Source organism: Patagioenas fasciata, chromosome 4, assembly GCF_037038585.1.
Source record: "Patagioenas fasciata isolate bPatFas1 chromosome 4, bPatFas1.hap1, whole genome shotgun sequence".
In the NCBI taxonomy this organism is placed as follows: domain Eukaryota; kingdom Metazoa; phylum Chordata; class Aves; order Columbiformes; family Columbidae; genus Patagioenas; species Patagioenas fasciata.
The window spans coordinates 44,836,630-44,859,952 of record NC_092523.1 but is presented as its reverse complement, the minus strand read 5'-3'; the positions used below and the strand labels follow the sequence as shown (position 1 = coordinate 44,859,952).

The window sequence follows — 23,323 nt, the reverse complement described above, 5'->3', positions numbered from 1 at the left end:
GGTGTGACACCCAGCTTCTTAGGAAGCACTAACTGTTAAGCTGCAAAAACACAGCTGCTACTGATTTACACATTAGAGACACACCTGAATCACATAACACAAGTTACTGCAGCTTAAAAACCAAAAACCACTTCACCTTTGAACAGTTTGTCTTTATTACTAGACTTTTCGTGTTGTAAACACTGAAAACTGCAGTACAGGGCAAATGAAAGAAACAGCTCCATTTATCCTTTTGCATGAGTTAGTGCATAGATTTAAAGGTTCAGAAAAGACAATCAAGCAAACATTTTAGCATAAGCTGCCTTCTCTTTCTCCTTTTGGGCTTTTATCTTCTGTTTGATTTTGAGTGTTTCCGTCTGGATAGCTGCTTAAAAAGAAAATCCATGATACAGTTATAGTAATCTCTTTAATTAGAACTAATATGTCAAGACCAGATCCCACAGCTGCAAATTACCCATGTGACTTTGTTTAACAGAAATGCATTTAATATTCTATTAGGTCAGATACTAGCAGCAAAAAGACCTTGTCCCTTACCTTGTTTCACCTGGTGAGGTAACCAGGTAGAGGAGGGTATAGCAAGCATAAAGTTGGTGCCAACATAGAATTTATTAGCTAAAAGTCTTATCCAATTTGACCAGGAAATTAAGAATGTTAATAAGACCCCTGTGGGGTAGGGAGGTGGTCCAAGAGGTGTGCTTCTGACCTACATAAGCAGGTTTCCCAGTGCAGCAGAAGCATCACTGCTCTATAAAAACAGGTTTTCCACCTTAGTGTGCTCTGTGCTCAATGCATCAGCATTTAAGCTGGTAGAAGCCGGCAATCTAGGCACCACACTGGTGTGATTTCCTGCTAAATCCTACCCTGGTTACTTTGTTTTTTTTTTTTTTTTTTTAAGGAAAGGATTTATAAAGAAACAGCTTTATTTTACCTTTGTCTTCAGGGGCTATTTCATGAGCCTTTTTAAGATCAGCCTTAAATAAAAAAAAATATCAATTACTGTTCTGATGAAATGTTTAGATTAAAATAAATAAATAAATATTGTGATCATTACCAACGCCTGATCGAGTTCTTTTATTCCCTGCCATCCTTGAGCCCGTCTGTAGAGAGCTTTAGTATTTGCTGGATCTATTTTAAGAGCCTGTAAATGTAATAAAATTGTCACATTAACATTTCAAATACTTCACAGCCTCCAATCTCCACAAATAGCACAGTTCACACCATCTTCCCCAGTTGGTTTGAGGGTAAGCTGTGTAAAAACTGTGTAAAAAAGAATGCTGTATTGTAGTACCAGAAGTGGTCTTTTGTGAAGGATGAGGATACATGAACATAAAATGGGTTCACTTTCTCACAAATAGAAAATATAGTGGCTGGGCAAAGAGATTTTTCTACTACTTGACTACTTAAATTATGTTTTCAAAGTACCTCAGTTAATTTGGCTAGCTAGGTGTTTCGTTTTCTTGCCTGTAAAGATTGTGTTCTTTATTCTTATTAGAGATAGTTGTACAGTGTGTCTCTTTTTTAGTTAAAGAATATAGTTTCTTAGTGATTACAGGAAATCCCTTTGCATATATGTGTGGCTTTATTAATTTAATTTATTAACTTTAATCCATTAACTAAGAATTACAGACCATTAGATGATGCATCTAGATTGTTTGGAATCACTTTATTGTTGTTTATATAAAGACAGTGTTACTCCGGGCACTCATCCTGATCTGTCTGCTGTAAAGTCTAGAGCTGCCTCTGTGTTAAGAATTAGAAAATCAAGTGTCTGTATTGTGTACACAGAGGCAGCGTTCCTTGGTTTTACCTTGACCATTGTGCTTACAGCTATTTTAAAGCAAGGTTTGTTGGAACAGGTTCAGACGTTCATAATTCCTTATTTACACCAAAAACGAATGTATTACAGATTGTTAATTTAAAACGTTTTTGGCCTTAGAAAATCGTAGAAGTGAAAGTGTGTAGTTTCTCGTCAATGGTTACCTTGAACTCTACTAGTTAATCTTAGGAAACCGGTGTTCTGATTAAAACACTTATACACTCTTTAACACTTGCATGTATTAAAGATGCAGGCTAAATACATTACAGAACTCTACTACAGCAATGAAGTTGCCTTTATCTAAGCATTATGTAATCTTAAAAAGAAGGAAGGTTTGGTTTTGGTTTGGTTTTTGTTGTTGTTTTGGGTTTGGTTTTTTGTTTTTGTTTTGTTTGGGGTTTTGTTGTTGTTGTTTTGTTTGTTTTGTTTTTCCACAATGGCAAGTATTATGATTAATAATTTCTATCTATAACACTTAAATGCTGTTTCACTTTTTTACCATTTTCCAGATGACAGATATGACATTACACAGGGCTTTTTTTTTTCCTCATCCTCCATTTGTCCATTCTGAATGTAGGTTTATGGAAGTTTTCCATGTGGGAAGCCAGTTCACGAAAGACGCCTTACAAGTAGATTAGCTGGGACTCCTGCTTTCAGCATGAAGCCCTAGGAGATGCTGCTCAGGATCCTCTGCTAACAGATTAGAGCATTCTTTATTTCCTTCAAAATTCCAGAGTTTTACTGAATTATTCAAAGTTTCCTCAAATGTACTAAATTTTGTCAGTATGTCTATGTCACTGTTACTTCTTTTTAAAATTTATTATTTTTCAATATTTCCATATTAATTGTTTCCTTCATTCTTTCTACCTATTCACTGCTTTCATTTTACCATTAAGCCTACCTTAAAGGACTTTAGTTGGAAAAGTCACTTCAGTTATTTAATACAGGACCATCAAATCTAAAAGCAAGTGAAATGCTTTGCTCGTATGAGTCTTCCAGACAAAAGTACTCCTAGTTCACTGAAGACAGTTTAACTCTTTGTAATATAAAAATTAGGTCTGCTCTTAGTAAACAAAACTGACAGTGTGCGTTTTTCTGGCAGAAAGCAACAGCCCCCCTTTGTTTGTTTCTATTGAGTTGCTGCAATTTCAAAATCTTTTTAAAAAGCCATATACTTAGAAGTTAGTAATAACTTCACAATCAGCCTTCTACTTTGTTTAGTTTCAAATTATAAGCTTGTCAGAAGACTCTTAAAAAAAGCATTGTAGTTTCAGTCTCCATTTTCTATACAGGCCAACTGTTAACCAAAATACTAAACATTAAATTTACCTCTGAACAACTTTCAATGGCTCCCTGCCAATCCAACAGCTTTAGTTTACAAGCGGCAATATTTAAAATGCAGGTCAAAGCAACCATCTTTAACTTTGGTTTGTCTGCCTCCTCTGCCATTGCTTCAGAAGCTTCTACATACCTGCAAAAAAACAGATTTACAAAGAACATGCATTAATGTTGCAACTTCCATTTTTTTCTTAGCTACCATTCCACAGGTAAGTGTGAACTATGCTCTCCAAATTGGTATTTTTAAAGCAGCTTCAATTCCACTATCACAAATACTTATTAAGACTAAATATGTAAGACCTGTCCTGGCAAAAAAGATGAACTCACTAGTGCATGTTCTGCTCTAACTCTTAATTGTCCACTGTACTAACAGCATTCTTTTCCTTAGAAAAATGCACTATTCTAGATGGCATGAAACCATTAGAATTTCTCTCAATGACTGCTTATTTTCAAAAAATATGTTCCTCATCAATGGAACACCACCACTGCTCCTTCCACATTCATGGGAAGTTTCATCTCTTCTTCAGTTCCCCCATTAATATTTTAATTAATTTAGGCGTTTATAGCTAAAAGCTGAAGCTAACTTTACTTTATAGAGGAGGGTGTTTTATGAGCATTAGTAACTCCACCTTCTGTCCATTGTCTTCCTTCATGACTTTTTTCCTGAATTTCAAAACAGACACTGCTTCAAGACTGAGAGACATCATTTACCACATCTGTGTTCCATAGGCAAACTTGCAGGCAAACGGTATCTCATTCTTAATTTACAATATGCTAATACTGTCAGTTTTTTATTTTAAGTGGCAAAGGTCTGTTGTGGATATAAAAGTTCTAACTCTTTTTTTAATGGCCTACTTAATAGAACATCTGTGGGTTTTATTTTAAAAATAAAAATAATGGGTTTTGTATTTTAGGCATGCCATGACAAATGAAGTCTTTGCAGATCCATGCCCACCTAACTTCAGTTTTTGCATGCCCTATCTTTTGAGTGTTGAATGGTTTGTATACAACTTTGGATGACAGAAATAAGCAATACTTAAAATTTAGCCATAGTCCAAAAGATTTTTCCACTTGTTGGGCATCATGCAAAAGAGGAGAACCAGGAGAGAAAAGGGTAAAAAGCCTAAGGAGCGTTACAATACAAAACTGTGTTATGTTCAAGACAAAAAGAATACTGCTATAATGTTTATAAATCATACACAAACATGAAAGATTGCAACCATTCTGGAAACAAAATCAGAGTTTCCAAGTCAGAGAAATCAATAATATTCAGGGAGACAAAAGGAAATAATACATTTTTTTGGCAAAAAAAAAAAAGAAGTCAATTCTTGCATTTAAAAGAAATTTTAAGAACCTGGGTAAGCAGCAGTAAGACAAGAAACAGAATAGAAGGTTATAATGGTTACTGTTGGTAAAAAGAAAACAACACTGCCAGATGGTCTGGTAGGTAATTTGTACATAAGACACGGTAGATACCCCAATAAGAGCTGTTCTGTTCCTATCAATTCTGGCTAAGTGACGGCTAAAATACACCATCTTACTTAGATGTATTATATTTTAAGATACAATAACAATGCATGTCCACAAAAGTGTGATCTATAAAGAAGAGCTGGAATGATCAGATTTGTTTAATCTACAAAAATTACTATCCTTTCCATCCACAAAGGAAAAAAAAGCACCAAATACAAGCTGTCTACTCTGACTGGAAGAGTCTTCATCAGGTGCGCTTAAGAGTTAGCAAGACAACTAATTGTGAAGGATGGCATAATTATACCTAGTATTTACTTAAGAATGGGAAAAGGTAATAGATACAACACAAAGTTCCTTAAAGATCCATTCCAACCTTTTTTTTCTCTATGATTTCTAAAAGGTTTACATATAAATCCTGTTTACTTTGGGATTTCTGTTGGGCTGTGATAGGCTTTTTGAGGGCAGAGGGAGATGTTGCATCTTGGGTTAATACCTGTGATTAAAGGATTCATTCTTATGCTTCAGAAAGGCATCATTTGTTTGAAGCCCAGTCAGTTGAAAAATTCAACTGAAGCACTAAATATGCCTTGATTTTTTTTTCTCTCATTATTGTTACTGCTAGTTAATCAATGATCTTTTAGAAGGTAGGGATGAAGGTCAGTATAACTTAAAAATAAGAGTTTTTAGGAGAAGCTCATATGCATAAAGCAAAAAGCACGAAAAGAATAAACGAGCAGCATGGACACAAAAGCAGAAAAAACATGATTTTGAAGGCAAGTCTGCACTATACATCAAGTCAGGATGACAGTATGGAGCCTCAGAAAAAATAATAATTAATTAACGAGCACCACGCTTGGGGGTGCCCTCTCTTGAGCTTACCAATTTCCTGAACCTACTGGTTTTTTTTAGAAATCAGAGAACAACTATCTCTCTCCTTTCCTGTCCATTAACTATTCTATGTACTACTGTGCTTTTCTTCCCAGTTATGCACCAGCACAGCAAGAGTATTAAAAAGAGCATTTAGTCAGCTCTAAACACTTCCTGCCTATAGCTCTTACCTAGCAGTGAGCAGAGACCTACTTGAGTAGTAGCTAAAAATCAGATTCAGAAGGCTTTTATTTAAAAAAAAAAAAGCACAGCAACAGGCACTTCTAAAATGCACATATCATTGCTTGATAGCAGTATTAATCTGGGTTACAGGAGCTACCTGATTGAATAACGATAGCCTTACCGTAAACTTTTACTATACTTTTTAGCTGCCACTGCCCAATTTTGAGATTTGAAGAAAGTATTTCCTATATTCTTTATGTCTTCTGCTATGGCCACAATCTTGTCAACCTAATAGAATAGATGGAAAATATAAAGTATGAACATAATTATGAAATAAGTCTTCATTTACCTAATATTTAACAGTAGGATCCCATGTCCATCCTCTTTCAAAGATTATTATAAAATCTCAGAATAAAGATAGTTCAATTTTAGACAAGTACAAGCTTCAAACCACTTCTGTAAAATTCTCTATTTAACACAATAGTCTGAAAGATGAAATTCCTAATGGGTTTTCTACAGTATAGAGTGAGAAAATACCAGACATAACGTAGCAGTTCAGCTCCCTCCCCTAAATGCTGGTAGCCCCACACAGAACTATATATAAATGTGTTCACCATTATTCATAGAAAAGAAGACATGTTAACAATCTAAGTATTCAACCAAGACTGCCTTATTCCTGAGAAAATTTTGTCTTCTCAAAATGGTATTAGTCACCCAAACTCTGCCTGCTCTCAAACTAAAAGTTGTATCAACATAATTCTCCTTCTCTCAAAACATCTATGGAAGGAGAAAAAAACCAACTGCATCTCTTTATCAAACCCATCATATCTATTTCCAGAATGGCATACATTTCAAGTGTTAAGTTACTTTTCCAGTGGCAATTAACAGTTTATAATTACTGCTGTCTATACCATAGTAGTCTTAAGCTCTGACAGATGTATATATTGCCATTTGTAATACTATCAGTTTACACTTGTACCCTACTAGAATTAATGACCTTGGAAAAATCTGATCGCAGCATGAGACCAATGTCACGATGTTTTGTGTAGTTACTTTATATGAACCAGTTTAAAGCTAAAGGAGGGAGGCACCTGCCAACTTCAGTTCTGAACCACCGCAAATGCTCTCCAAAAACATTTTCACAAATTAAAGTGGTTCTCATAGCCACGCCCAAGGAGCTCCTGGTTTCTAGCTGTAATGTTTTTTTTACTGGTCAATTTCCAATTCTGTATTTGCAATCTAAACATGCAGCCCCCTTCTTCTTTCCCCTCTCACGAATCACTGTTTGATTTACACAGTTTGTCTATATTTCACTTCCAAGATAAAGTAAAAACCTGCAGCAGAGTAGGTTTCACCAGTCTGCTCCCTAACTCTCAACAGCATATCTTCCTTCGGTTCAAAAAACCTGAAAAGCAAACAGCTACTGGGGATTAAGAATTACTAATTCTGATGTAGTAAGAATCTTATAATAAGGTTGATCCTTTATTATTTCTAGTAAATGAGGCAAAATCTTTTAAAGTGTGGATATTTTAAAAGTAGCACAGAAAAAGTGTGTAGGTACAACAATAAGTTAGTCATCTGCAGGGTTGAGTTCTAGCAATTGCCATTTGTCACTACAGCACAAACAAAAGTAAAAAGAAACGAAGAACAGAAAAAAATTAAGTGTAATAATTTTAAGTTATTGTGGTTCTAATTACTGGGGAAAAAACAGCTGCAGTTAGCACTGAAAAAAAAAAAAAAAAGAGATAGCAATCCCCTCCAGCAGCATTCTCTTTCCTAAAATTGAATGTCACCATTTAATCTGGACTTTAATCGATTCTTAAGAAAAAAAGCTTAGTGAACATCATCACAGAGATCATGTGACTCAGATTACCTACAAGTCTCGCATTCTGTAAAAGAAAAATACTTACATCTTTCAAGTCTATATCTGAATCTTCAGGAAAATCTGGATGAGCATCTCCAGACCCATCCTGGGGAACAATTCCCCAGTCATCTCCTTCCTTTAGCTCTCCACATTCTGCAATGATGCACAACTGAAAAGACAGGAAGTGTAAGTAGCAGTATTGCTTATTAAGACAATTTAAAAAACAACAACAACAAAACCCCTCTTCTGAGTGCTCTTTGAAATTCAGTAAAAACGCTTTTTCAGTGCTTTTTCATCTGTTGTTTGGGTGCATTGATTTCCGAAACCCACCACATCATTAGCCTATCACCATCAAAAGGCTATTATTACAGAAAGTGTTGCCTTCGGAGGAGCAGCATTCCAAGAACACCATACCCATGCTGCACAGAGAGGCTGGAAAAGGAACTGGCAGCAAGTTGAGCTGCAGCAAAACACAAATTATGGAAGTTCTACTACATTAGAGAAAATGGTTCTTTCTCAAACTGATAGATCTTTTAAAGTTACAGAGGTATTAATTTTTCAAACAACCACAAGCTGACATGTCCTACACACCAATTGCTTTTCCAGAAATACGATTTCTGACATAAAATTCATAAGAATAACATATCACGTAGGTAGGGTTGTGAATTACACCTTTTGATTTCATCACCCATCCTGTGCTTCTAGCTATTAATTCCCACCTTCACCCAGATAAAAGCCTCTGCCCTTACAGCTGTATTCAACTATAAATCAATTGTTTGTGCAGGGGAAATTTATCACAAAAGAACAAAAGCCTCTTAACAAGGACAGCGAAATATAAATTAACGCTGTAAGTAAAAATAACTGGTTAACATTTAATAGTTAAAAACATTATATCAAGCATCTGGAAGAAATGAATATATATAATAACACAAAAATAAATGTCATCCCTAACTGCTTTGGATTTTGCTTACCTTAGAAGGATTTTCTCCGTTTACTTCAATGTTTTCTAATATTTTAACTACACCCATTCCTTTGATCACTTGGCCAAACACCACGTGTTTCCCATCCAGGTGAGAAGTAGGCACCGTTGTAATAAAGAACTGAGAACCATTAGTACCTGGTCCTGCATTTGCCATGCTCAGCAGCCCTGGTTTATCGTGCTGCATTGGGGAAAAAGAAATCACAACCAACTTAGGGAAGATTGGTTATAAAACCATATATAAGATTCTGTAAGGCTATTAACATTTATAGCAAGGATAGCCATAATGATAACCTGGTAAACCAGACAGTCATGTACAGCTGGCAACTAATTCTACTTATCATGACTGAAGTGGGCAAATGCCCAGTTCTGCATCATCACTGGCCACCCAGCAGCCTAGCGAGTAGAGCCACATGTGTGACGACGCTGTAACATCTGTCTATTTCTTGTGCACTCAGTCCCCTGCGCAGCTGCTCAGTTTAGACAGAATGAAGTTCCTCACTGGATTATTCCACACCACTGGCCTCAAGAAACAAAGCAGAACATCACCTAAGCCAACTTCAATGTTACACTGTCAAGATTGGTATGCATTGTCACGTTTATAAAGGCTAGTCACACAAAGTATGTTGTAGAACTATGGGGTTTACGAGACTGTGGTCTTTGTTATTTAAAGGTTGGTGGATGTTTTTTAACCCCTTCACTTTCCTAGAGAGACAGTTTTTATTCCATTGGGATTTTTAACTATCTAAATATTTTGGCTCATGATACCAGGCCACAAACTAACAAAAATTTATTAAACAGCCCAACATGAGAATTACATTGTTTATCTTGTTCCCCATAAGTACTTTTTCCTTCTTGGAAATAAGAATTATCTTGCTCCATCATACAGAATATTTAATTTTCACTTGTACTGCAAAAATGTACTTTTCATATGTGTGGTGAATCTCTTGTTGTTAAACTGGCATGACAAGAGTCATTTGTCAGGCACTGAAACAGGCTGCCCAGGGAAGTGGTAGAGTCACCATCCCTGAAGGTGTTTAAAAGATGTGTAGATGAGGTTCTTAGGGACATGGTTTAGTGCCAGTGGTAGATTAATGGTTGGACTTGATGATCTTGATGGTCTCTTCCAACCAAGATGATTCTATCATTACGATATTATTCTCCACAAATTGATCTGGTTATTAAGTGCAAGGAACTCCACTTACCGCGAAGTCAGTATGTTATACCAAGACACTGGTACGTGTCTGAAGCATGCAAGCTGTGGTATTCCTAAGAAACTTGATATTGTGGGGAGGAGGAAAAAAAAATAATAATATGACAGCACTGAGGAGATGGAAACGGAAATTGATGTGAACTACACCTCAGAGCTCAACAGGAAGTTGATTAGTTTGAGACAACAGTCTGAGAAAGCTGTATTTAAGCATCTGGTTTGTACCTATAGTCTCTACCACTTCAAAGAACCTGCAGTTTTGAAAACTCTTCCCACAGAGTGTTTAGATTTCCACGGTGGCAGGGAGAACTCCTTGCCTGAAGTGTTCATCCAGTCATAAGGCACAGTGAGTCTGCATCTTTCAACTAACTCTAATGATGAATGCTGGAGCGACATTTCCAGCTACTGCTCTGAACTTGGTAATAGACTTTGATGTCTGACTAGTGGAGAATTGACGTATTTTCTTCTCCTAAAATTGTTTGGGGGCAAGCACAATTGCAGTCAGGTCTTTGTTTCAACCACGGGACAGCGATGTCTGTAATTTTTTTAGTCCGTGTTGCTGAGGAGTCATTCATAGGCTATCCCATAATAACCCTGTTAATGCCAGTCCTGAGAATTGTTACACCTACAGCAACAGGTGTCCTGGCTGTTGTAATGAGTACTTGAAAAACATGTTATTTGTCCTGTTTCCAGGTAGTACTCCTACCCAGGTTCAAGATGTGACTACTGATAGTTCGAGCACAGGGGATTTTTTCCAGCTACACAGCCCTTTAAATGCATCCGAGAACACAGAAGAATGCTAAGAACAATGATTCTGTTTGCCACTTTTCTCCAGAATAGTCAAAAATGTAAGTCACAGTGTACAGGAAATACTTAAATGTGGAGATATTCAAACACTATATAAATTGTACCCTATGGTACACAAACATGCTATATGGTACGGTGAAAAGCAGTCTCCTTCCCTTTCTTGAATACCCATTTTTTAAAAAAAGATAGAACTAAAATCCTTAAAAAGACAAATTTAAAAATACTGAAGGCAAACATTTCTTCTTCAAAAGTATAAAAAGGAACTCAGTCTGATGGAAAAAGACAGACTTTGTAGGCATCAACTGCATTTTGAAGGTTATGCCTTCGCAAATATAACAGGGAATGACACAGGACGCATCCTGAGAAAACATTAATGTTGGAATAAAGAATGTTAATTCTGAACTTGAAGAAAAATATAAACCCCTGAAACTTCAAAAACCGAATACAATTAGTATTTTCAACAGAGTACCTTATAATGAAAGTTTTCATCTTCAAATTTTTCACCATATATACTTTCTCCACCTGTGCCATTTTGGTTTGAGAAATCTCCACCCTGGACCATGAACTGCTTAATAACTGTAAAAGAAAATAATTATAAAACATAGCAGCAAGGCAGGAAAGGCACGAAGAAAACCAATTCAGAGACTAAGAGCAATTCCTGTCACTAGCACTTGCGACTAAATAAAACTTAAAACCACCTTCTTTAAGTCTCCCCTACATACTCCTTTTCAGGTAAGTGGACATCACTTGATATTTAATCCTTTACCTAAAATCCATTTCAAACTATGCACAACTAGTTTTACTAACTTACTAGTAAATTTATAATTTACTATTGTCAATGCATAGTAAAAATATCCAGTCACTAGGAGGTGCAAAAAGTCAAAAGCTTACTTTCAGCTAAGTTATTTCTTAAACAAACGTTCCAAAATATTATTTAACATTATTTTAAATACTGATAATGAAGGACTTCTGTTACCAGCAGATAATCAGAGAACTTATTAGAACTTACTTCTGTGGAAAGGACATCCTTTATAATGGAGAGGCTTTCCAGTGGTAGGCCCTATTCCTTTCTCTCCTGTACATAACGCACGGAAATTTTCAGCAGTTTTAGGTACAACATCAGCAAATAATTCAAAGACAATGCGCCCAACTGAAATGACAAAGAGAGAATGAGACATATTTTTAAGTCCTGTCTTTTGCATGGTGATGTGTTGAGCATTACAGAGCAAAGGAAATTAATGTTTCAGACTTGCCTACATTTCTTTAGATTACTACTAAATTTACCTTTTGGGTTTGTTCCATGGCAATCACTGACAGAGTTACATTAGGGTTTTAGCAAGGTTATTACCAACAATGAATTCCACTATCACGAGTAATTTACAGGGAATAAAGACAGATTCTGCCAGAAACTACCAAAAGTATCAAATGCATTTTCTGCCCAAAAAATGTGTGTGGGAAATCACACATACATATATTAAAGTAAAATTATGTATTTTAACATGCATACTTTTAACATATACATGTAGCTTGTTCAAGCAAAACCAGCTACAATAAAAAAGACTGTTTTATGGAGACTTTTATGTGATCTAAAATCTTATGCCAAACATGTATGCCAACCTTATTCCTCATTCTCTTAAATCCCAATTTTACTAAGAGACCGTAATACCTAACATGCATATGAATAATGGCTATTTACAGTTACAGATGCTACAAGCAACCATTAAAAAATGTACATGTACTAAAGGCAGTGAAAGCTAAGTAGCTAACAGATCCCGTAATAGGCGATAAATGGATTCTGTGCCAAATTCTCATCTTTTCACAAAGTAGCTTCTCAGAGAGATATTTCTCACTCCTAGCAGCTGCCACCAGTTGCTGCTGCTGTTTTCTCATCAGCCTCACAGTCAATTAGTTATCATATCTTCACTCCACCGGAAACTAAACGTAAATACATTAATTCTAATTAATACAGGAATGAAAACAAATTAGACAACTGAAAGTCAATAAAAGACAAATCATCTTACAGACTTATTGAGTAACAGACTGAGTAAACGAGAGGCAATATCCTGACAAAAAGGCAGCATCTATCTTCACCTGTGCAAATTTTGAAAACCTACACTTCTGAATATCACCCCAGCTTCCATGTTGTTGTTTTGTTGTTTCCACTTTGACCGTTTGCCCAGATTTTCGAGTGACCTCTGCCAACACCAGCCATGCCAACAGAACAACTGATCCCAAGAGAATGGCTGACGGCAAGAGAACGACTGGGACCAAGGGTCTGCCAGAGCTTTCAGCCCCGCAGACCACCCGGTCTAGCACAGGCCACCACCACCCGGCACGCCCCAGGCCAGCAGCCGCCAGGTGAGGCCTGGCACCACGGCCCCAGGCGTGGGTGGCAGGACACGGCCTGAGAGGAGGGTGAGGGCTGCTCTTACCCAGGCCAAGCTCGGCAGGCTGGTGGCACGTGTTAGCGGGTGTGTAGGTGCAGGCCGTGGCCAGAGGTACCCCGGGGACCTATTCAGTGCAGGGCAGCGTGCCAGCCTGCTACACTTGGCCGGGCGAGGCTGTTCTGGGATAGCGTCGCGGGGGATCGCTGATGGCGCTGTACCTGCCCGCTCCCCGGCATCACGGTCGGGCACCCCCCTCAGCTGGGAAGCCCCAGGTAACGGGATGCCGATGCAGCCATGTTGTCTTTCCCTCTGTTTCCCTCGGGCCTGTTCATTCAGCGGGGAAACCCCAGCGGAGCTCGCAGGGCCCGGCGGGGAGGCAGTCTCCCGTCCCACAGGAGGCCCGTTCGCGGCGGGGCCATGTTTCTCCCCCTCCCCGGCACCGCGTGTGTGCCCGCAGCACGCCACCGCAGCCTCGGGGTCCCTCCCCGTCGAGAACGTTCGGTCCCGCGGCCCGGCTGGAGCATGAGCCGCCCCGCTCCCGCCCGCTCCCCGCCGCCCGGACCGGGCTCCGCGTGTTCAGCACAGAGGGGCCCCGGCCTCGGCACCCCCGGCCCCACCACGCGAGTCTCGCCGGGATCCCCGCCGCTCCCTCCCCGCCCCCTCCCCACCTCTCTCGCCCCCGATGTCCACATCGAAGAAGGCGCGGGGGTTGGAGGGCTTGCTGGGCCGGGCGACAGGGGACGGATGCGACATATCGTAGCTGCCCGTTGCCGCGGTGGCTCCGCCTTACTCGGCCGCTCGCGGTTCCGGCCGCCGCGGGGTCGGGGCCGCTTCCCGCTCCTCCCACTGGCGGGTGCGGACGACTGGCGGAGGGCGCCGCGGCCACCGTGGGGGCAGAAGCCTGCCCTCAGCTAATGGCGGCGGGCGGGCGCTGTCAGGGGAGGCTGAGGGAGCGCGGGCGGGCGCCGCGGGCGGCAGCGCGGCGGGGGTGGGTGTGTGGCGGGCGGCTCTCGGTGCCCCCTGCAAGGCCTCGCACCGCTTACCGAGGCGCCGGGCGGGAAGGCGACGGGTAGTGGCGCAACGCGGGTGCCGCACGGCGGAGCCAGGGCCCCGCAGATGGCTGCGGGAAAGGTCTGCCTCGGCCTCCTGCCTCCGAGACGCCTTTAATCACTTGGAGGTAACCTGCAAGGAAAAAACGTTTCTTTCTTGAGTGTATATACACTCACAGAAGGCCTGGAAATGCGGGTAAGGAGAGGGATTTTTTATTTTGCCTGCGTTATGAGAGAAACGCAGGCTTTGTTTAAAGCTGTGACCCGCGGAAAAATGGGCAAGTTGTCAAAGTGACTATCACCATATAAATGCTTAGAAACACTGAATAACTCCGGGCTTCTTAAGGTCTGAAAACGAAATGTGTTTCTTCCCAAAGTGTGACTACCACGATAATTGCTCTGAGGCAAACAATCTCTTTCAGCCACTTGTGTTGACCAAGGGATGTGAAAATCATCAACAAACTTTGTTGGGCTCCTCAAGGTGTGGAATTCCCAAGCACATGAATGGCCAGCCTGGCCACATCCTGTGCTCATGGGCATCCTGAAGGCAAGGGGTGTGTTGAGGCAAAAGCTGAAGGAGCAGAAGAGTGCTGGGTTCTTGCAAACTTAAAGTCGTTTTGGCAATGCTGCTGATCAAAATGATCCTCTCCGTTCCTTGGACTTCTCTAATCCATGCTAGAAACCTCTACATTCATTCTTTGATTCATTGTATCCTCCAAAGGCTTTCTCCTCTAATTCATGTCATCTTCATATGTTTGGGCTTGAACTTCATCAAGGTGGTTTTAATTTCTTTCTCAGTATGTTCTCAATATTAGACATGTCAGAGGGCATCTGTAATTGCCATATTGAAAGAAAATATAAAGTAGCGCTGATATTAATAACACTGCAGTCCATATACTGCATCGTGATCATTCCCACAGCCTCTGTACAGATGTTGGATAGAAGAGGTGATCAGCGCTGAGTGCTGTTGAATATTGCATCTGGGAAGCCTCAACAGAAGGAAAAACCATCTGCCACCATCTGGGAACACTTAGTGAGGAATCAGTGGAACCACACTAAGGCATTTCTCTCACTGAGCCAGGTCATGCAGCTGTGTCAGGGATTTCACATGCTCCACCATGTGAAAGGCCACCAGAGTTTTGAGTCATCTGCAAGTCACCAGGCATCTGGCCGTGGTCAATGGTTGAGATATTTTTATCATTACGCTTAGCGTAGGTGAGGTGCAGTGGCGTAGGAGAAGTGATTTCAGTGAGGCAGTTGTTAGCCAAGCAAGTACAGTCTGGAAGATATTTCATTAGCAGACAGCAGAGTAAAGTGCGTGGTGTTGGTGTGTGTCCCCCGCAAGAGCTGTTGGCAGCTTCCTCTTGAGAAGAAGTAGTGATTCATTCTTCTAGGAGCAGACTTACACAGTCCCTGCAGTTATTTTCCTAGCCAAGTTGGAATAGTCTAGATTCTAGATTAGTAATTCATATTACAGTAGTTGCTTGGAAATCCCTATGTGCAATGTACTTTAGAAGTACAAAGAAACAGGCAATCCCTATGCTAATTTGGAGATGTGAGGTGGACAAGAGAAAAACTAAGCAACTTTCTCAGTGCCAGTAGGCGATTCTGGAAAATAATGTGACCTGAATTAATATCTTCCAAGCACTGCAGTAGCATGATTACTATACATAATAATTTATAGTCATTGACAGATTGTAAAAAGCAAGTGTAATGTGACTTCTGTCAATAATTTACTGAGTGATTTTATGTTCAAATTAATATATTAAGTTATACACAAAATTGATGGATAAATAATGTCTTTCAAATGTAGTAAATACTTGTAAAGTAGTGTATTGAAAATAGGCACTATAACTGAACTGTCAGAAGTTTTAATTCAGATATTTATGCACACACAGCTTTAGCTACCGAGAAAAATTATTTTGAGTACTATAATTAGATAAACACATGTTGAGGGTGCTAAAAAGTACATGTCTCTCCTCTACTGAGTACAACATACTTGCTGGAGTATGACACTCCAGTCTAGTTGAACTCAAAGAGCAGTCAGAGCAAGGGATGTGGATCTTCTAAGTCCAGCCACTTAAACAATCTTCATTTTCTCCTCTTCTTCCCTCCCTGACTAAAGAAGCTATCATTGATAAATGCACAGACATGCCTATATCATTCTAAAACTTGTAGTCCAATGGAAGACACAATAAGCAATTAATAATCATTCCAGCCTGTAAAATAGCATTTGTGAAAGAATAAACTGTAAAATAAAGATTATTTATAATTGTTGCTGATTGTGTAAGGTGGGAAAATACGTACACATTCAGAATAGGATTTTTTGCTGTTTGTTTAATTTTCTTACTCTTTTTTTCACCTCTAAATCTGTATTTGACACTGTGAAGAAAATCGAAGCTTAAACATGTTCATTCCACCAGAAGGTGAGAACTTTGGCTTAGTGCAGAACTTGTCTTGTCTAAGGATATTAAAAGCCATTTTGTTTTTTATAGGAATGATTGTATGTTTGTGGGCTTTTCACTGGATTGAATTGTAGCTTCAGAACAGGACCCAGTGGAGAACTGAGGGGATCGAGCTGACAAGCAACTGAAACACATACTTCACCAGCCTTTCACAGCAGCTATTAAGAAGCTTCCAATATGCAATTTTTTGCTAACAGTCTTGGTAAGGATGCTTTCACTGCTTGCTGTGAAATAGAGCAGCCACTCAGCCTTTTCTGTGCCACAGGGTGCATCATGTGCTGTTCCCATGTGACCTGGCACATCAAACATGTCATTTTCATCAGAGAGACACAAGACCGGAGAGAGAAAAATCTGTTTCCTCGTTGTCAGGCTTATTGTTCCCCATCTACACCAAGTCTTTTTCTGAAAAAAAAAAAAAAAAAAAAAGGTCCCAAATTAAACCTATACTGAGCAGTTATTGGCTCTCAGCTGATTTCTCTAAGCTGAATTAAAATACAATATTAAACAATTAAAGAACCATATGTTCTTGTCCCACGATATTTTAAAAAGAAAATTGTCTACACAGAGCTGACATTCTATGACAGAAATTGAAAGAAAATTCGTGCATTTAGTCATCACTAACTTTCAGATACCTTGATCACTAAAAATATGGTTTAGCTAAGAACTAAGTTTTAGAGGCAAATAACCAGAGAAGCTGCTGGCCACTGTTGCCACAGTGCTGATGTGGGATATTTTTTTGCTAAATTCCTGCCCTCACTTTTGATACAAAGGTATTTCCCGTATGTTACTGCAATTTCATGTAAATGTATAATGCTCTTTATCATAGTTATCACCAAAGGGTATTAAAATATCAATTATGGTCACTGTATTCTTTATTATGTAGAAAGCCTTTTTGGTCTGCATCTAATGTGGGTACAATGGAGTCCAGGATGCACTACAGCAAGATGGATTTAAAGACAAGAGTGCAACCAGCAAATAGTGAGTCCCACAATGGATTTTGCCATTGGAAATCTGGAACGTGAGCATTTCCAGTGAGGCTTTGGATGGAGTCCTAGACAGGAGGCTTAGAAATACTACCAGGAGAGGAACCAAACCAGGTTTGAAACAAATATTTGAGCATCTACAGGTATGCACATCTTCAGGCTTTTCTGGGGGAAAAAGTATTGCACCTTTGTTTTAGGAAATTTAACAAGACACATAAGTAACAGTAGTGATTTCAGAGAATTGTAAATACCTATTACCTTCACACAATCCAATTCTCACCATATTACTCAATATTTATATTTTGATTAAAAGAATATACCCTTTATCTGGCCTTTCTATTTTTAACACCAAAGACTGTTGAAAATCAAATGTTTCATTACATACACCAATACTTCCCAGTCATTTTGAAACAGGTATTTTAAGTCAATATTTCCCTTTAAACTGTCTTTCATTTTCAACTGACTGTATCTTTTATGTAAGAAGACTGTGAAACTGTTTGTCAAATGTGAAGGCAGCACCTCTGTGTCACTGTTCCAGCGCTGGAAAAAGTTGCTGCAGCCCCAGCAAAAGTGAGGCGTTGTTCCATGAAGGATGAGTAAAGTGGTTTGCATGGGGCTGCAGTCCCAGACTCTCAGCTGCTGTCAGTTTCTGTCTCTGCTTGCAAAGTGCACTACATTTTATAATAGGTTTTAAAATTCTCTGTGGAGAGTAACTTAGACTTACTGTGCTAAACTGTAATAACAACATGGAGAGAGAATAATTCTAGACATTTCTTCGTATCATATTTTACTTGGCTCATTTAAAGTGGCAATAACATTTTGATTTTATTTATTTTACAGAATCCAAAATGCTGCTGATGCATTGCAGAGTGTAGCAAGTCTTACCTGTGCTCCTGTAACTTATACAGCATGTGTGACTACACGGAGCAGTAAGTCACTAACTCCTGTCCAGGATTAGCGAACTTTTTGTTAAATCCTCAGAGTTTACCTGTTCTGGCCTCTGGCTTCTTTTTGTGGTTCCTCCAAAGCCTGTTTCTGATACTACAGGTTTAGGAGCATTTTGGAATTGTGCTTTCAGGACTGAGCAGGGACTCCTAATAAAGTCCCATATATTTCTACATTAAGAATCTGGCTGATTTTCTGACTGAAGTTTTGTCAATTACATTGTCTTTCTCTGCACATAAAGAATCTGACCCTTAGTCAGAATAGTAAGAATAAGGTTTTGATTCTCATATGCCACATTTTTATTTCCTGTATTTCCTAGAAGAGTAAGGGCTGTAGAAACACTATCTCGTTGTAACTGGTCTTTGCTTGACAGATGGTATGATTTTTTTCTTTACATCTGCTCATATTTTCCACTCATGGGTTAGTGAAAAATCACCATGTTTGCTTTGCCAGGTGTTGCTTATAGCCAAACTCTACTTGGGGTGTGGCAGCATGCACTCACTGTGCAAGTTATTTCATAGCCCTTTCCTGATTGTGCTGTGTTTTCCCCATTTTTTTTTTCAGAAATAACCTTTAGAACACTAGTGTCTTAATGTTTTGTTATCAACTTCAGATCATAGTGACTGTCACACACAATAACAGAAAATATCAAGAGTTAATATTGCACTGAGCATCAGCCAACATGTAGGGTGCATTTACACTGCCATTTTTGCTCAGATTAGAAGTGCATTTTTGAAGTCAGTCTCCCAGCTGTCATCACTGACTTTGTCTTGCTTCACATTTTGGAGCGGCATCTGGGCATGCAAAGTGGATTATTTTCAGATGAAACTAAACCAGATGTTTTTCAGAAACAGTGTGCTACAACTACTGACACTCATTCTGCTGACAGGACCAGATTACAACTAGTCGAAAATAAAACCCTGTAAAATATTTGTGATGTGGGCATGGGGCTCTGTAACAGACAACTGGTTTAGTCTACAATTCTTCCCCACTGGTCACCACTACTTGCAAATGCAGATGTAGCCATGGAGTGGCAGCCATGGTATTTGCAACTTTAAGTTTCTTGAGACTGTACTGTGAGAAATACTGAATGGCTGGCTCTGAAGCACTAGCATGTCCTCCACCTCTTCTGCCACTACTGGATGTTGAGTATGCAGTGAACTATTGTAATGATCCTTTGCAACTATTCCAGTGATCACCATTCTCTGTCTCATCTCCAAGTTTCCTGAAAAGAGCAGGAAGCGACCATGATTCTGCCTTTTTTTTTTTTTTTCCTTCCCTGCACCACACTGTACAGCTACGTAGCTGGTTTAAAAGGAGCATTTGAAGTTGCATTCTCTTGGTGGGTGCATGGTGGTGTCGTCCTGCTGGTGGCCAAAACCACACAAACAGCCCTTTCCCCCAGATTAAACAAGCAAACACAAAAATCCAGATGACCCCCCCCCACATGCTGTAGCATTGTCTCCTTATTTTGTGAACGAAACAGATCAATTAAAGAGAAATGATTTGCCCTGTCCCAGCAGGGCTACCTTCCTGCAAAAATGCTCTCGGAACTCGAAGTTCAGATTCTTGACGGGAATGGTGCTACTTGTACAATTTTATGCCGGGGGTTTCTCTGTTAAAGACACCAGGACTAGAAAAAAGACCCGTTTAAAACTTCCCCAGACTAGTGACTGGAATTTGTGTGTGGAGTAAAATGAGGGACGTGAGCTTCCCGAAGACCCAAGGGGCTGCTGTGGGGCTTGGCTGCCATGAGGGAGGAGGGGAGGCTGGAGCAGCTGTGGTGCCTCACTCTCAGCCCAAACCTAGAACGGGAGGCAGGTTTGTGCACACTGGCTTCAGCCTGGGAAAGAGTTGCTGTAAATCACAAATATGTGATCTACTTGTGTGAAAATCCAGGGGATGCGTATGTACCTCTGTATTTGTGTATGTATGCACGCGTGTATCTGTGTAGCAGGACACTTATTGTAAAATATCCATTACAAATGTATGTGTATGTGCTTATTACTGTGGAGGTATAAAACAGGTATAACATATGTGCGCACACACACCCGTACACTCCTGCGGCTCCAGGCACGTGCAGGCCCACCGGGCTTCTCAAGCGCACGCGGAGGCACACGCCCCTCTCCGCCCCGCCCCGCCCCGCCCCCCGCCAACGTTCCCAACCGCCACCGCCCAGAGCGGGGCAGGCCCGTGTCCCTCTGAGCCTGGGGGCGGGGCAAGGAGCGCCGCGCAGCCAATGCGGAGCGCTCGAGGGGTGCGGCGCGTTCGCGTCCCTGTTCCCGTGGCGCGGCTGCTGGCGGCGCAGCGCGTCGTGCTGTGCGGTGCCCCGTCCGGCGGGCGGGAGCAGCTGTCAGCGCCGCCGGGCGGGCGGGCTCGGCCCCTCGGTCAGGTGACGGGCGGCCGCCGAGAGCGGCGCGGCTCAGCGGGCCCACGCTCCCCGTGGCTCCCCTCGTTTCCCTTCGGCTCGCTTCCGCGTAATGCTGGGCGGCTCCGCGGCGGCGGGGATGCCGCCGCCGCTCGCCGCCCGCTGAGCCGCTGCAAGAGGCGCGGTGGGGCCGCTGCCGGGCGGGGCGGTGGCAGGGGCAGGGCAGCAGCATGGCTCCCACCCTGCTGCAGAAGCTCTTCAACAAAAGGGGCGGCAGCGCGGCAGCCCCCCACGGCCGCGCTCCGGGGGAGGGGCCCGCCTTCAGGTGAGCGGCGGGGGCAGGGCGGGTCCGGGCTCGCCGGAACCGGCCCCACGTGGGCCCCGGGGGCTGCGCCGGCTGCGGGGGGCGGCAGGGAGCGGGAACACCGCTGCCCAAGTCGCCTGCTGCGGGGCCGCAGCGCAGATGTGCCGGGACCGCTCTTGGGGAGCCTCCTGTGTGAAGTTTCCGCAGGGGCCGGGAGGGGCGGCCAGCGGGGTGGGGGACTCCGGGGAGCGGCAGGAGGCACTGCCGCGCCGGGCCGGCTCTGCTCCCGCCTTTCCCTCTCGTTGCATCTCTCAGCCATTTTAAATCCGAGTTGGAGGTGGCACGGTCGGGAGCTGTGGGGCGCTCACCGCTCGGCCCCTCAGCAGCACCGAGAAGGAGCGCCATGCCTGCGCTTTCCTTGCGTTTGAATAAGCGGTTGATGTGATAACTCGTGTTCAGGCCTCATCAGCACAGCAAAAATCAAGAAATTACTTAATTGTTGTGACCTAAATACGCGTGTATAGGCTGATGACCCACAGAGCATTGGGTGCCTTTCACTGCTCGTTCTGTGGTACCATAAATCTTTAAAGGTGAGATTTAGCAGCTGTTGCTGCTTCAGGGCTTGAGTATGTAATCTTTATATAATATTGAATTGTTACTGTTTCCAAACCCTCGAGGACAGCATTTTGCTCAGGCTGGTGGTTTGGAGCTTTGTTACTTTTAGCATCTGCTCACAAGACCAAACTGGTCCTGTTGAGCACAGTGACTATCACATGCATGTCTGGTAAGCTTTGTGTCGTTTTTTCTGTTCGGCATGAGTTCACTAGTCTTGTGATCAGATTATATACAGGACTGAACTGGAATCTTGGCTTTCACTGCTGAACTTACTAAGAATGGTAAGGAAGACGGATGGAAAATACCTTGATCCACAAAGTGCCATAGTGCCAAATATGAAATATCACATTAATGGTGCCGTTATTATTTCAAAGATGGTCTGTGCAGCCATGGCCATGTGCTTGGCCAAAATTGCAAGATTGTGGTAAAAAAATGGAGTAAAAGCAAAATGGCATTAGGGTTATGAGATGATTCCTTTGAAAGTGGTAGGATACAGTACTGGTGCTGCATTCATATCAGAGAACAGGGCTGGTGAATTTCAGGAATCTGTAAAGTCTATGTGTTATACTTGGTAGTTAGTTTTTGTAGTGTTCTTGTGAATTAAATATCTCCTTTAATTTTGAAAGAAAACAAATATATTTTCCCACATTTAAATGGAGAGATAATTACTGTGTTATTTTGCCTTGTATTTAAAATCTTATCAAGTACTCTGTATCAGAGACCAGTGCTGTTTGTTCTGGTTTTAAGGTTATTGAATTGATTGAGGATCTTCATGAAGGCAGATTGCTTGCACAGTATTTCCGCCACTAAAATCAGTAAGATTGCTCCATCTGGAGTATTTTATGAGGTTTAGGTAAAAAATTCCACACTAACTTTCAGTTTGAATAACATCTAAATGATGTGACAGTTCAAACAAAAATTGTTATTAGAATACTACTGTAGGTATCTATCTCTCTTTTTATCCCCTCTTTTCGCATATTCCCTTGGTATTTGATTAGGTTTTGGCAAACTTAATATTAATTAAGTTACTTGAAGCATTTTGTGTGTGTTTTATTTTTCTTCCTGTTGCATTAAGCTTCTTCCTTATGACTTCTAAATGTGCTGGAACACTTTTTCTTTCTTTTTAGTGATCTGTTGATGACCTGTGGGAGCATACTTGGTAGGTCTTAGAAGCTCTACTGCAACGTTTGTAATAGATTTTCTGTTGAACAGTAATCTCTATTTGAATGGAGAGATGCAATTGGACCTAAGTGAAAGGGAAGACTTAATCCTCTGGTAGCTTCTCTATTAAGCATGTGCTGCTGGTCACTGTTAGAGGCAAAGTGACAGGATCATTTTCTGTTCGAATGGCAAAACTATATGTTTAAGGATTTTAGTTAGTTTTATTCCCTCCTCATGTTTTGGTTAGTGGGGTCTCTCCATATGCTGTGTGTGTTTCTCTTAAGCGGCCCTGGAAGACAAATAGCAGTCTGTATCTTTGGACTTTGAATTGTTATGAAAGTCTTAAAAGCCAAAGTGTATTCATGTACCATCCTTACTAAGAGCAATAACAATCACCACAAGTGTCTTTAGTAGAGAATATCTCCTCAAATTAATTTCATTTGCTGAATTTTTTTGAAGTACATTATTAGGAAGCTTTGTGTTTTCTAGTCTTTCCAGGAACACCAGGAGAA

The 23,323-nt window shown here is 41.0% G+C and overlaps 2 protein-coding genes and 1 long non-coding RNA gene across 6 annotated transcripts in view; 2 read left to right on the top strand and 1 right to left on the bottom strand.

The window, feature by feature from the left end:
* Positions 1-131: 131 nt before the first annotated feature.
* PPID (peptidylprolyl isomerase D) lies at positions 132-13,829 on the bottom strand. Its single transcript, XM_065837961.2, has 10 exons — positions 13,590-13,829; positions 11,544-11,684; positions 11,004-11,110; positions 8,510-8,698; positions 7,585-7,707; positions 5,856-5,962; positions 3,146-3,287; positions 1,052-1,138; positions 929-971; positions 132-364 (listed from the first exon to the last, which is right to left on the bottom strand). The coding sequence occupies exons 1-10, from the start codon at positions 13,672-13,674 to the stop codon at positions 276-278; spliced, it is 1,113 nt and encodes a 370-aa protein (XP_065694033.2). The 5' UTR covers positions 13,675-13,829; the 3' UTR covers positions 132-275.
* On the top strand, positions 13,034-20,048 carry LOC136101658 (uncharacterized). 3 transcript variants are annotated; one of them, XR_011738817.1, is made up of 4 exons: positions 13,034-13,193; positions 16,466-16,637; positions 17,319-17,988; positions 18,259-20,048. It is a non-coding gene; the product is annotated as an uncharacterized lncRNA (long non-coding RNA). The 3 variants fall into 3 exon arrangements; XR_011738816.1 differs by lacking the exon at positions 13,034-13,193 and adding an exon at positions 13,909-14,166; XR_010651357.2 differs by lacking the exon at positions 13,034-13,193 and having other exon boundaries at positions 13,909-16,637.
* A 604-nt stretch (positions 20,049-20,652) lies between these two features.
* FNIP2 (folliculin interacting protein 2) overlaps positions 20,653-23,323 on the top strand; it is a 52,187-nt gene continuing 49,516 nt past the window's right edge. The window contains exon 1 of one of the 2 annotated variants that reach the window (XM_065836142.2): positions 20,653-21,056. In XM_065836142.2, coding sequence (XP_065692214.2) covers positions 20,962-21,056 — 95 coding nt within the window. In that variant the 5' untranslated portion in view covers positions 20,653-20,961. The remainder of the gene's footprint in view (positions 21,057-23,323) is intronic. The other variant, XM_065836144.2, reaches the window with a different exon arrangement.